The sequence below is a fragment of the Mus musculus genome, chromosome 12 (assembly GCF_000001635.26).
Source record: "Mus musculus strain C57BL/6J chromosome 12, GRCm38.p6 C57BL/6J".
Taxonomy (NCBI): Eukaryota; Metazoa; Chordata; class Mammalia; order Rodentia; family Muridae; genus Mus; species Mus musculus.
In genome coordinates this window covers 65,009,875-65,024,815 of record NC_000078.6, presented here as the reverse complement: position 1 = coordinate 65,024,815, position 14,941 = coordinate 65,009,875, and the positions used below count along the sequence as shown (strand labels likewise).

General features: G+C 37.6%; 1 protein-coding gene across 5 annotated transcripts in view; it reads right to left on the bottom strand.

Annotated features, from left to right (window-relative positions):
* Positions 1–2,242: 2,242 nt before the first annotated feature.
* The window catches only part of Togaram1 (TOG array regulator of axonemal microtubules 1), a 56,998-nt gene continuing 44,299 nt past the window's right edge, over positions 2,243–14,941 (bottom strand). For 4 of the 5 annotated variants that reach the window (XM_006516020.4, XM_006516022.4, NM_001364325.1 and 1 more), the window contains 6 exons: positions 13,577–13,703; positions 11,863–11,981; positions 8,146–8,335; positions 5,465–5,684; positions 4,416–4,502; positions 2,243–3,376 (listed from right to left, as the gene is read on the bottom strand). In XM_006516020.4, the coding sequence (XP_006516083.1) occupies positions 3,111–3,376; positions 4,416–4,502; positions 5,465–5,684; positions 8,146–8,335; positions 11,863–11,981; positions 13,577–13,703 (1,009 nt within the window). In that variant the 3' untranslated portion in view covers positions 2,243–3,110. Of the gene's footprint in view, positions 3,377–4,415; positions 4,503–5,464; positions 5,685–8,145; positions 8,336–11,862; positions 11,982–13,576; positions 13,704–14,941 lie in introns of those variants that run through there. The other variant, XM_006516023.4, reaches the window with a different exon arrangement.

The window sequence follows — 14,941 nt, the reverse complement described above, 5'->3', positions numbered from 1 at the left end:
GAGGGAACCTCAGTTAAGAAAATGCCTCCTGGGGCTGGCAAGATGGCTCAGCGGTTAAGAGCACTGACTGTTCTTATGAAGGTCCTGAGTTCAAATCCCAGCAACCACATGGTGGCTTACAACCATCTGTAATGACATCTGACACCCTCTACTGGTGTGTCTGAAGACAGCTACAGTGTACTTACATATAAATAAGAAATAAATCTTTAAAGCCCAGCATTGGTGGTGTACAACTTGAAAAAAAAAGAAAGAAAAAAAAAAAAAAAAAGAAAATGCCTCCATAATGCCAGCTTATACTAAAGCATGTAGGGTATTTTCTTAGTGATTGACATGGCAGGGCCCAGCCCATTGTTGGTGGGTGGCCCTGGGTTCTATAAGAAAACAAGCTGAGCAAGTCATGGAGGATCAAGCCAGTAAGCAGCACCCCTCCATGGACTCTGCATCAGCTCCTGCCTTCCTGTCCTGACTTCTTTCAGTGATGAACTACAACGTGGGAATGTAAGCCACATAAACCCTTTCCAACTTGCTTTTGGGCACGGTAATTAATCCCAGCAATAGTAACCCTAGGACATCCATTTAAGTATCCCTTCAATGGATCAAGAAAGTAGGATATATACAAAAGGGAAGGCTCTTCTGACATAAAAGGAAACCCTGTTATTTGCAGCAGTTTGGGTGTAACTAAAGAACATTATGCTAAGTAAAATGCCAACAGGAACAGACACAAACATAATCAAGTGTGTAATATAAGACGATCTAATGTATAACCTCAAATGGTTGAGTTCAAGGAAGTAGGGGTTAGCAGGGAATATATTAAAGACACTAAGTTTTTGTTTGTTTGTTTGTTTGGTTTTTTGAGACAGGGTTTCTCTGTATAGCCCTGGCTGTCCTAGAACTCACTTTGTAGACCAAGCTAGTCTCGAACTCAGAAATCAACCTGTCTCTGACTCCCAAGTGCTGGGATTAAAGGTATGTGCCACCACCGCCTGGCTTTTTTTTTTTTTTTTTTTTTGGTTTTTCGAGACAGGGTTTCTCTGTATAGCCCTGGCTGTCCTGGAACTCACTTTGTAGACCAGGCTGGCCTCGAACTCAGAAATTCGCGTGCCTCTGCCTCCCGAGTGCGAGTGCTGGGATCAAAGGCGTGCGCCACCACGCCCGGCCTAGACACTAAGTTTTATTTGGAATTAGTTCTATACATCTGCTGTATATCATAATGATTGTGATTAACAATAATGTATATTTGCAAACTGTGTAAGAGGAGGCTTTAAGTGTCCTTACCACAAAGAAACATGTTATCATCCTATAATGTATTTATAGGAGAATATCAAGTTGTATTCCATAAATATATGTAATAAATATCCCCTTGCTTATGCAAATTACAATTACTTTAATATAATCTTGGTTATAGAATTAATATAAAGCTGTAATTTGAATATATAAGTTTTATCTTCTGAGTTCCTTAAATATTCATTTTCTGACCCTATTCAGAAAAAAAAAAATCTGTCAGTTATAAACCTGAACTACAGGCCTATAATTTACCTATAAGAAATTATAAGGTCTATGTAATTATAAAGTAAGGATAAATCATCACCGTCCTCTAACCTTCGAATAGGATCAAAATCTGTTGTTCTGTTTGTTTCCTCAAAAGTCATAAATACACACAAAAGGCCTCCCTTTAGAAACAGGTAGACAGCAGCTGGAGTACAGTGCATACTTATGATCTGTAAGCTCCTGGGTGCTTTCCATAGCACACACCCTCCCCAGCAGCAGCCACAGAAACTGGAAACTCAGTGACTCATCAAGTAAAAAAAGAAATCCAGACAATCAGAATCTTAGGAGGAGCTAAGACCTTAAAATGTATCTAGCCTAGCTCTTAGAAACCAGGGGAAAGAGCCTAGATTCACACCTAAGGTCATGAAGCTAATTTCCTGTAATTCAAGAATGGTAACTTGGGCCGGGCGGTGGTGGCGAACGCCTTTAATCCCAAAACCTGGGAGGCAGAGGCAGGCGGATTTCTGAGTTCGAGGCCAGCCTGGTCTACAGTGAGTTCCAGGATAGCCAGGGCTACACAGAGAAACCCTGTCTCGAAAAAAAACACCCCCCCCCCCCCCCAAAAAAGGTAACTTGGGTCTACTCTTACCTTGCAGTGATAAAGCCAATGGAATAAAAGAACAGGTCAGTATTAGAACTTGTTTTCACTTTAACATATATGAGAGTTAGAAAAATAGGACACCTGTCACACATCTACAGAAATAAATCCTTTTATTTTAAACATTCCTTTTCTTCTTTAAGATGCATACAGTACTTGTAAGCCCAAGAATTCTGAGAAAAACTATAGAAGACCTGGCACTATTTTTGAGAATTACACAACTGGGCAGCAAAATAACACCTTTATAAATGGACAGACATACACAAATTAAAAATTTAGTGTTTGCACACAAAAATAAAGTTACATTCAACACGTTTCTTGAACGTGCATTCAAATGTTTAATGTTTTCTAAGCTTTGGTCATCATGCTTTATTATAACTCTTAAATTTCACAATTGTGCAGATGATCAAACCCAAAAGTTTAGCAAATATATCATAGTAACACAGCAGCTATAGGAAGCTAATACTGCATAATCACATTAGCAGATGGTTTAAACATGTTATTCACAAACAGCACGCAGACTTCGTGATAACAGTTAAATGACGTTTCTTCCACTTCATAAAACAAGACAGAGTAATGAGACATAGCAGAACATGATTACATAATAAAAAGTATATTTTTAATTACAAATCTAATTGTACATATGGGGCAACAAATTGCAGTTTCTATAGAATAGTGCAAATGAACAGGATTTTTCCCAAAAAATATTTAAAATTTAGTTCATCCCAGGTGCCATGGATTTCATATCATTTTATATTTCATATTAGTTTATATTCATTATTTTAGGTTTTCATGTGATGGCTATCAAGACAGATCTGTACTCACAGGTAGGCTGCAAATAAACATAGCCCCTGACTTAATTTACTGGACATGAAATTCAGGCACTCAAAATAAAAAATGTAAGTTTAAAAAGATTTCATCTGTCATCAAGTAAATTGTTCATCATAACTAGTTCATCAAAAACTCATAATTCACTTAAAACTGTCACATCAAGTAATTCCTCTAAACTCTTTTTGATATGTGGTGGTTGAGATGCAGCCTGATTTAGTAGATTCTGACCCATCTGGGTAAAAAGTGCTTTTGATAATTTAGCTGTGGCTGTTCGAATATTTCCACCAGCTCCAGGCAGGGAGCCACTATGTGTCATATTCCCTAAGAGGTGCCATAAAACCACCAGCACTTTCTGTTCTGTGGCATGAGGCTTCCTTTGATAAAGCTCCGTAACAATATCTGCAACAAAAAACATGAGCAACAGTCAGAGATTCCCCAAAGTAAATTCAAGGTCTCTTAAATAACGAGTATCCAAAATATGGGCTTCTGCCCTGGGCTACTTGTCCTAAAATGTTAGGCCTACAAAACAAAACAAAACAAAACAAAACAAAACAAAACAAAACAAAACAAAACCAAGCAGGCAAAACTGGGAAATACTGGGCTTGTCAGGTGTCAAGAGTGCCCTATATATGACAACTAGTTCAGAAAAAGAAATGCTAAAGATCTCAACATTTCCCACATACAGGTAAATACAATTTATAGAGCTCAACTCATTGACCTTTCATCAAGCAAACAAAACACTGAACCCTCCTTCATTCATGAGCATCCACATTGACTCTAATGCCTGTTTAACACAGGAAAAACTTCTTTTCCTTTTCCCTCTCCTCTTTAAACACTCCAGTGTTGGGCATCAAACCTAGATGTTTAGAAGCCTAAGGAGGTAATTTATTATAGAACTACAATTTCAGCCCTAGAATTATTTTAAAGACTACTTTGGAGTACATGTCTTAAACTGTTCTTTTGTAGACTATTACACAATTTATTTCTAATCTGTACAGCAGTCATATTGAATTGACAGCTATAATAAATTAAATGGAAACACCCATCAATTTATCCTTAATACCATTTGCAGGAAAATAAACATACCTGGAGATCAATATCATAAACAATAACATATGTTCAATGTAGAGGATATACCTGTATAAAAATGTCTTTATATAAACCCTATGCTAGGTATAATGAATATATCACAATAAAAATTATTATTAAAATACATTACTTTAGAAATTATTACTTCAGACTAGGCAGTGGTGACACCTGCTTTTAATCCCAGCACCAGAAGGCAGGTGAATCTCTATGAATTCAAGGACATCTTGGTCTACAGAGGAAGTTCTAAGACAACCAGGACTACAAAGAAAAACCCTGACTCCAAAAAACAAAACAAAACAACAATAACAAAAAGGAAGAAGAAAATAGAGTTTACTTAAAAATATTTTACCAGCAAGCTTTTCTGTCATATCTTGTTTTGCTTTTCCATTTAGAAACTGAGCTTTTGTGCAAAATGGCTGTAGAAGCAAGTAATTGTCTAAAATAAAAAAAAAAAAAAGAACAAGAATCATGTCTAAGAACGAGATCTCAATAATTCTGAATAACAGCAATAATAGGAAAAACAATCTCAACACTGCAGATGTAATAACTTAAGAAGCCCACATACTTAATCCCTACTTAGAGTTTTCTGTAACAGGTAAAGATGAAACAAAAGTATCCATAAGACACTGAAGAAGCTACTGCAGGGCATCTGAACAGCTTAGTTTCAAATGATGGTGGCTTTATAATAAAACAAGAAAATTGTTTTTATGGAGAAGTTTTTACATTTAATGATATTTTTAGAAAAGTATTTTTTTTTATTATAACTACATCATTTCTCTCTTCACTTTTCTCCTTCCAAACTCACATTTCAAAAGATTCACAAGAAGTTATAAAGGTAGGACTGACAAGCCTTTCGCAATGAAAGGTTACATCTCATATAATTATAGGAAAATATCAAGTCAGGTAGTATGGTGCACTCAGGAGGCAGAGGCAGTCGGGAGTTCAGGGCCAGCATTGTCTACAGAGTAAATTCCAGGACAGCCAAAAAACCCTGTCTTAAGGAAAAAAAAAAAAAGAGGTTCATGCAACAATTAAGTTACAGAAATCCAGTTTACTGAATGCATAGATCATTCTTTCAAAATGATTCTAAAGCTTTATTACATTATAATGCCATGACATAATTTCCATGTTATGCCCCAAAAGCATGTAATATTTTATATTTAAATCTATAATCCATTTTAATCTCATGAATATGAGGTTAAAAAAACGAACATCCAATGAAAAAGATAATCAATTTAAATATTTCATCACTTAAATAATTTATGAAAAAGTTTCAGATACACTATTAAATGCTATTAAATGAAAAATATTACTTATTTCAACATATAAAAATACATGGGTTCAGAAAGCATGAAAGTGACATCAAAAAAATGTGAGTACCAATTTAGGATTCCTTACCTACATGTTGACTCAGTGCGTGAACAACATTTGTGGCTGCAGCATAGATGCCTGGATTCTTGGAATTCAGGTTGTTATCCACAATTGCAGGAATCAGCATATTGATTATAGGAGACAAGTTGTCTCTAAGTAAAGGAATCATTTTGTGCATTGTTTCTAGAGCCACCAGATTCACTTTGCTGTTAGAATCATGAAGTCGAGACTTAAAAGCATCAAAGATCTGGAAATAAACTGGTAAATTACTTAAAGTATAACAATGTTCATCCTATACTAATCCTTTTGCCATTTCATTTCTGCTTTACTCTCTCTCTTTGTACACACACACACACACACAATTTAAACTGAACTTAGATAACATAAACTTTGATTTGTTAAATTTAAATTTTACAGGTAGTAAATATGTACTCTGAAAGCTGTATTAAGGAATGAAGGCTGTAAATGCAGCTAGATGGCTTCACGGTGAACATGAAATGTGCTGTTAGCTAGAAGATGCTGTTCAACCTCATGCTAAGAACTTGGGGAAATTTTTTTTATCTTCATTCAGAACAAAGACGAAGAAATTTTACTATAGATACTTTATATAACTTTAGTTTAAGTTGTTAGCACAACTAGATGGAATGTCACCTCCTACCCCTGAACTACAGGAAGATCAGAGCAAAGGCCTCATGCTTTCATCACTACGCTGGATCTCTAGTGCCTACATCTTCCAGTAATTTAGTTTTCCAGGCTGCTCATGACTTCAGCAGGAAGACTGCAGGCATGCTCCATACGCTAGCTTATGTGGTGCTGAGGATCTAATCTTTTTGTGTTTTAGGCAAGCACTCTACATCCACAGCCTTCTCAGAATAAAGTTGTATGTTTTAATACAATACTTCAACAATTATTCCTTTTCTTTAGGTTCCTTAACTTTCATAATCTCAACACACAATAGAGTTGACTTTAAGGAAGCTTTACGTCAGGTCAGGAAATCAAGGAGCTGCTCTATGAAGCGAAGGCCATTAACTAATCATTCCTTATACTTACTTATTTTTAAGTTTTCACGTGAAAAATGATTTAACAAAGAGATTTACTTTTATTTAACAGATACTAGAAACCTACTCACTGGAATGCGAAGTAATTATGGCCTGTTTATCAAGTTTAATGTACTTATGGAAACTTAAAATGGAATTTAATTAATAAATTACTAACAGGATTAATTCAATTAAGTTCTAGTAAACAGCCAGGCATGGTGGCTCACGCCTTTAATCCCAGCACTTGGGAGGCAGAGGCAGGCGAATTTCTCAGTTCGAGGCCCTCCTGGTCTACAGAGTGAGTTCCAAGACAGCCAGGGCTATACAGAGAAACCCTGTCTCGAAAAAAACTAAAAAAAAAAAAAAAAAAAAAAAAAAGTTCTAGTAACCAGAAGTAACCTGTATTCTCACACTACAATGTTTATTTCTATGTCCTTTGTTTATATAAAACAAAAATTATATAAATATATAAAGTAGGATAAAGTATATATCCTATTTTTGTATACAGATTTCTAAAACACATAAAAAGTTTTAATGTCTGTAATGAAGCCATATTGAGTTTCTTAAATTGTCATTTTTTTAAGAGTATGTACTGAGTCTCTCAACATATATTTACTGAAGCCAGGCTGAGAACTCACAAAATACTAGTAGCTTAACAATATGTGGGATGTTTCAGAGAAATACTGACTCTCTTCTTTTTAAGACTTTTATTTTTATTTCTGTGTATGTGTGCTCCTGGGTGTGCTCAAAAGTACTGGAGTTTCAGGCAGCTGCCAGAGTAGGCACTGGAAAGTCAACTCAGGTCCTTTAGAACAAATGCTCTGAACTGCAGAGCTGTCTTTCCAGTTCCCTACATGACCATTTTCATATGTTTTTCTATTACATTTTAGTTGCCACAGCACACAGCCTATGTGATCCATAACTGACATCAAGCTTCTTTCTTCCTTCCTCTCTCTCTCTCTCCCTCTCTCTCTCTCCCCTCCCCCTTCTCTACCCTCTTCTCTCTCTCTCCCCTCCTCTCTCTCTTTTACCCTCTTCTCTCTCCCCTCTTCTCTCTCTCTCCCCTCTCCCCACCTCTCTCTCACCTCTCTCTCTCCTCTCTCCCCCTTCTCTCTCCCTCTCCCCCTTCTCTCTCCCTCTCCCCCTTCTCTCTTCCTCTCCCCTCTCTCTCTCCCCGCTCTTTCCCCCCCCTCCCCCCCTCCCTCTCCCCCCCCCTCTGGTTTCTGAGACAGAGTTTTTCCGTGTAGCCCTGACTGACTGCTGTCCTGGAACTCGCTCTGTAGACCAGGCTGGCCTCGAACTCAGAAATCTGCCTGCCTCTGCCTCCCAAGTGCTGGGATTAAAAGCATGTGCCACCACTGCCCGACATCAAGCTTATTTTTAACACTTTTAAATAACATATATAAAGCTCCATGGTTTGGGATAATTTGCTACACAATTTTTTTTATTGGCTATAGATTACAAATGAAAAGTAATCTTGAAGGGCCATGATACCAAGGCCAAGGACCTGAATTTGATCCTTCAGATCTTGTGTGAAAGGAGTAAACTACCTCCTAAAAGCGGTCCTCTGAATTCCACCTATGGGTAGAACTCATGTACACACGTGCGTACACATGCACACATACACACACACACACCGCAATGCCTAACAAAGTTAACTCAGGTCCTTACCTTCACAATGTTGCCTACAACAAGCTCCTGATTGTTTTCAGTGTCTGATAAAAGTTGTTTAATCCCATTAATACGATCACGAAAGTCTTTTGCATTTAATAATCCTGTTATGACTTTAATATACTCAGCACTTTCTAAGGAATTACGAGGAGCTGATTTTCTGGGGACTTCTCGAACTTCAGTTACTTCCCTAAAATGAAAGGTATATTTCATTTTTACTTCCCTACAAACCCAAATTAAAAATTCTTATTACAAGTTCAATTTTTATTTCTAAGAAATTCTGTAGCCCACCTGCATTGGGAACGCCAATGGTTTACTAGAAAGACTCACAAAGTCAGCATAGTTTTACTAATGGCTGAGATTTATAAACAGATAGATAGCAATCAAAATGTGCAGAGGGAAAGGCACATGGATCTAAGTCTAAAGAACACCAGACAAAAGTTTTGTTGTTGTTCTTTCATTTGTCTGATTGATTTAGGTTTTTTTTTTTTGAGACAGCATCCCACTACATGGTTCCTTGCAGGCTTGGAAACTGTAGACAAGACTGGTCTCAAATTCACAGAAATCTACTTTGCCTCTGCCGTCCCAGTGATGGGATTAAAAATGTGTGCCACCATGTCTGCCTAGATGCAAGCTTTTAAGGAACCTGTCACAGCAGCCCTGCACAGAGCATCATGTGAGATATAGTCTAACAAGAAGATTATTAAAGATAAAGACTCTTCCCTGGATTGTTATGGTGTCTGCCTAGAATGTGACAAAATTACAGACACCTTGAAGTCTCCTTGAAGGAAAGCAGCTCTTCTTTATGTTGTTTTATATGTTCAGACAATTTATGCATAATCAACAAGCTTACAAATTAGAGAATAGTGCACTGCTCTTCAAATCCTATTTTCTAATGCTAGTTAAGGACTAACTTTGCAGGCAAAATTAAGAACAGCATTTTTCCCCCCCAATCAATTTACTTATTTTGCCGATGTTGCTATTATTATTATTTTTTTTTTATTTGAGAGAGGGTCCTTCCAAATTAGCCCTGGCAATCTTCCACTTCAAAAAGATCCTCCTGCCTCTACCTTCCTAGTGAGCGCTGGGATTAAAGATGTGTACCATCAAACCTGGCCAAGATCAGTAGTTTTAAACTGGATGTGGTAATATACATCTTTAATGCCAGAACTCAAGAGGCAGAGGCAGGTGGATCTCAGTGAGTCTGGGGATAGTAAGGCCTTCATAGAAAGGCCCTGTGTAGAATGAGCAAACAAATAAGTAAGTAGAGTGACAAAGGGAGACACTGGATGTCAACTCGGGCCTCTGCATGTACATGTAAAAGAGGACACACACACATACCCCACCCCAAAATCTTTAAAGCACAGAATGTGAAGCCATGATATCTGAAAGGCTTTCTCGGTCATCTATCAACTCATTTAGACTACAGTTGAGCGTGCCTCATAGCCTCACTTTCCTAGCATCCTTTTGATGCATGAATACAAACACTTGTCCTTACTTAAGAATCACTAACTGACTACTGGTATTGGATAACAAGGAAGGGGGACTTCATCTTAGTTTCTACAATGCTCTAGTTTCAAGTAGAAATAGAAATCAACACCCATAAATCCCTTGGGTCCTACCTCCCTCTAATCTGTTACATACAGTTGTTTTGTATATAAGCAAAGATCACAAATGCTGCACCTAAGGTATTTGCCATGGCTTACATCCTATCTAGTCTTAAACCCCTATCAGGTAGCAGGATCAAGACAGGTAAAACAATAAGGTTCACTGCCAAAACTGCTCACTTATATCTTACCTAATAACTTCACTAACCTGCTATGGTTAGTGACCCCTCCCTTCTAATCTGAGACACCTTCCCTCTACTCTGTAAGTGTAAGGAAAGTTTCTGTGGGTTGAGACTGGAACCTATGCTGTGAGTGGCAAGCATTATTAAAAGACATTTCTTTCCTTTTAGTAGATGTATGTGTACAATGCATGTGCACACAATGTCTGTGAATGTAGGCCCTTACCTGCCTTGGAACTCATACAGAGTGTAGACTTTCAATTCGATATTAAATCTATACTGAAGTATATGAATAATCCATCCATCTATCTATCTATCTATCTATCTATCTATCTATCTATCTATCTATCTATCTATCTATCTAAACTATTTTGCTTGCTGGTTTTATGTCAACTTGACACAGAAGCTATAGTCATCTGAGTAAAGAGAACCTCAGTTGAAGACTTCCTTCCATAAGGTTGGACTGTAGGCATTTTTCTTAATGATAGGGGAGGTCCAAGGCCATTGTGGGTGGTGTCATCCTTGGGCTGGTGGTCCTGGGTTCTATAAAAAAGCAGGGAAGTAAGCCACGAGGAGCAAGCCAGTATGCAGCACTCTGCCATGGCTTCTTTATCAGCTCCTGCCTCCAGGTTCCTACCCTGTTTGAGTTCATGTCCTGACTTCCTTCGTTGATGAACAACAATGTGGAAGCTTAAGCCAAATAAACCCTTTCCTCCCAAAGTTATTTTGATCATGGTGTTTTATAACTAGGACACCTATGTACCTATTCATAAGCACTCTTTAAATACATTAAAAATATACCAGACAGGGGCCTTCAGAATTTTATAACATGCTTAAGTAATTTAACAACCATAACATGTTGATAATACAATTTAAAAACTCTATTAAGCTATCATTATGACCTTTCTGGTATGATTTTTGAATTACAAGAATTTAAGCTTGTGCAGAGGCAGGTAGATTTCTGAGTTCAAGGCCAGCCTTGTTTGCAGAGTGAGTTCCAGGACAGCCAGGGCTACACAGAGAAACCTTGTCTAGAAAAACCAAAAAAAAAAAAACAATTGAAGGTTGAGGACCTGAGTTCAATCACTGGGACTCACATAGTAAAAAGAGAACAGACTCTTAGGAATTGTCTGCTGACTTCCACATGCTCACTGTGGCACATGCTCCCCCTCCCAAAGACATGCACACACACAAAATAAACAATGTTATTTAAATTTGTTTTTAGAAACTATGTAACAGGCGCCCAACACATATAGAGCAGAGGACTGCAGGGGTTTGTGTTCATTCAAGATGATGCACCTAATCCTCAAGAGACTGGAGGTCCCAGGGAGTTTAGAGGTCAGGTGGGGTGGGGGTTGGGGAATCCATGTGGAGACAGAGGGGTGGGAAGGATATATGGGATGTGGAACAGTCAGAGGAGGGTGGATGGGTGGGGAATAAATTATGGAGTGTAAAAAATTAATTAATTAAAAAAACAATGCAGCCGGGCGTGGTGGTTCACGCCTTTAATCCCAGCACTTGGAGGGGCAGAGGCAGGCGGATTTCTGAGTTCAAGGCCAGCCTGGTCTACAAAGTGAGTTCCAGGACAGCCAGGGCTATACAGAGAAACCCTGTCTCAAAAAACAAAAACAAAAACAAAAACAAAAACCCCAAACCAATGTAAAAGAAAGGTCATAATGATAGTTTGAAAGATTTTAAAACTTCTATTATTAGTATATAATGATTGTTTAATAGTTTAAAATTGTACATACAGTAATACTTAAAAACTCAACAATACTAATTTTTTTAGTTGGCATTATAGATAATTAGTTAAATATGCTAAAAACAGTTTTGTTTAAAACTGTTCTTTCCTACTGAGAAAGGTCATTAGAACATCCAGTTGAGATAATGAGGGTCACTTCTCAGACATGTGAACCATCAGATTATGTTACCTCTCAGAAGAACTGAAAGCATCTCGAGAAACAGAGGATGACCTTGTGTTCCCAACACTGCCAGGATGAGATCGCCTTCCTTTTGCTGATGCTGTGTCTAGAGGTATCTCTCCCAAGCCCTGTAAGTCAATGGGAGACAGCTTACGAATTGCCTCCTCTACACAGCTCTGATAGAGCACAGCAGCTGTAGGATGGAGCCTGGGAGAGCTCAGTGGGTAAAAGCACAAGCCTGACTCCAATTCCTGAAACTCACACAGAAGCTGAGTTGAGGGCAGAACCAATTCTACAAAGTTGTTCTCTAACCTTGACATACTCACCATGATATGCTCACAACCACACACACACACACACACACACACACACACACACACACACACTATAACAAATTAAACATTTTTCTATTTATTGTACTTGAAATAACTCCCAAATACAATCAACTTCATTTTAGTCATTTCTTTGCATGGCTATTTTAGTAAGTTCTATATGATCAAGTTCTCTATGAAACAGTCAATACTAAGAGGCAGAAAAATTGATCTAAAATGCTTGTTACTATATTTATTTGTATATCCCTTTATAATTGAGTCCTTAGCCCAAGTGACACCAAGTTACAATATAAAAATTGTACACTAAGAACATTAAAATGTACCTTTTAACATTTTACTACTATCCTCATTTTATAAAAATAAACAATGAACTGTTGTGCTGACTACTATGTGGTCAGAATTGTAACCCCAGTCTTACAGTTCTAACATAACAAACATAAGCCTACCATATTTAAGGTTTTATTCTAGCTTGGAGATTTAAAAAAATTATTTATATATACATATATATACATACATATACATATATATACATACATATATATATGTATATGATGAGTACATCATCGCTGTCTTCTGACACACCAGAAGAGGGCATTGGATCTCATTACAGATGGCTGTGAGCCACCATGTGGTTGCTGGGATTTGAACTCAGGACCTCTGGAAGAGCAGTTGGTGCTCTTAACCACTGAGCCATCTCTCCAGCTGAGGTTTTCTTCAATGTCCCACCATCATTTACTACTTCTTCTTCTTTTTTTTTTCTTTAAGATTTACTTTACAAATTATTTTCACTGTTATTTTATGTGTTTTTCCTATCTGCATGTTTGTGCAGCACATGTTTGTCTGGTCCTAGGAATCCATAAGAAGACACTGGCCCTGTGGAATTCAAGTTACAGACAGTTGTAAGCCACCATGTAGGTGCTGGGAATAGAACCTGTGTCCTCTGGAAGAGTAGCCTGTGCTCTTAACCACTGAGGCATCTCTCCCATAATTCAATTCTTAATAAGCAATAGACATTTACTCTATAGGTCCAAGTGTACATATATCTACTTAGAGTTCAAGTGTAGCCCTATTTCAATATAGGGAAGATAAAAGTAAACTAAAAAACAAATGTTTAATTGTTTATATTCTTTATCGTTAAGGAAAAATAAACATTGTACTCATTTTTACTTATTTCTTTATATATTATTACTTTATTTATTTGGAGGCTTTTTGTTTTTGTCTTTGTTTTGAGACTGGGTGTTATGTTGCCAAGGTTAAGCCAGCACTCAATATTCCAGGCCAGGATACCCTTTCTTCTGATTTCCCTGCCTCCACCTTTCAAATGCTGTGAATGCCTGGCTTATAAGCTTTGTTTTTAAAATTATTTTACATAACAAACTTGATTTACATACCTTTAGCCGTAAATTTTTAACGGATTCTTTAATATATGGCAAATCTTTAGATGGGATATACTTTTCAAGTAGTTTTTCAAAGTTAGGATGACCCATCATGAGGAAAAGCATCTTTCGACCATAATACCTATGGATTTGTGAGAAAGACATAAATACTTTTGCATATATTAACACATTCAGTTTCTGTCCTTGATGTACTTTGCCCAGTGGATGGGGCTATGGACAGTGAGACTGCTAACCCCTTAGGTAGATACATCACTCAAATTCAGATACACTGACTACTGAGAGAAAAGCATCCCCTTGCTCTCACATCTGCTCCCTTTTAAAGTCACTGCAGCTTAAATCTTTCAGCCATAAGTCAGATGGAAAGTACAAGGTTTGGCACTTGTTGATTTCGTGTGTGTGTGTGTGTGTGTGTGTGTGTGTGTGCACAGCAGCCCATATTTAAGCTTGCATTCTGCTGGATCAAGAGCTAAGGAAAGTGCATCCTCTCTGTCTTGGCATCCTCATGCATGGACCTTGCTGCTCCTCAACAGCGAAAAGGTCTGGCCTTTGTTAACCTTCTCTACATCCTGTCTTTCTGACCCCCTCTCTCCTTTTCTAACACAAACTTACTGGACTCCACTCTTCAAAATTCTATTCTTTGTTATTAAAGATACAAGTTTTAAAAATGAGGTCGCTGTTAGATGACACAATTAAGGTTGATATGCTACTAAAATGGGGGGAGAGTCTTCAAGCTAGGATTATGTTATATAAAACTAAGCCAACCCCTCTTCCGGTAAAGAAGCCAGTATGAGTCTAATAGTGGAACATCACTCATCATAGAGGCGCATACTGGAGAAATCTTGGAGCAGAGATCTTACTAGCACAGTATTATTCTTAAAAGAGGACTGGCCCTGAGACAAGTCAGTTACTTACGCTGACAGGTGTCAACACAGGAAACTATAAGACTCAAAAGACAAGTTCTTGTGAGAACAGAATGATCTTAGGACAATCTGTCAATCAGATCTCCTCAGTAATGAAACTGAAGAAAAGGACATGATAGCAGATTAACAGGGAACTTTCCCCTCAAATAGGATAGGGATAAAGGTATGCACCACCACTTCCTAAACCTGTATACTTTCCCCATAATTAGACAGCTTATCATGTCCATCCTTCCCTAAACTTACAAAACTGACTAACAAAGACTAAATAACTTAGTGAGGGGCAATAGTGTTAGAGAAAAGGAACTTAATCTAGGTTTCTGAATAAATAAAACTTTTCTGTTTATGCTGGAAAACTATTCTTGTGCACTCTGTATGAAGCAGCATCTACATCATATTTTGTAAAGATATTCTCCTTCTGATTAAAGTGACTAATCTAAGG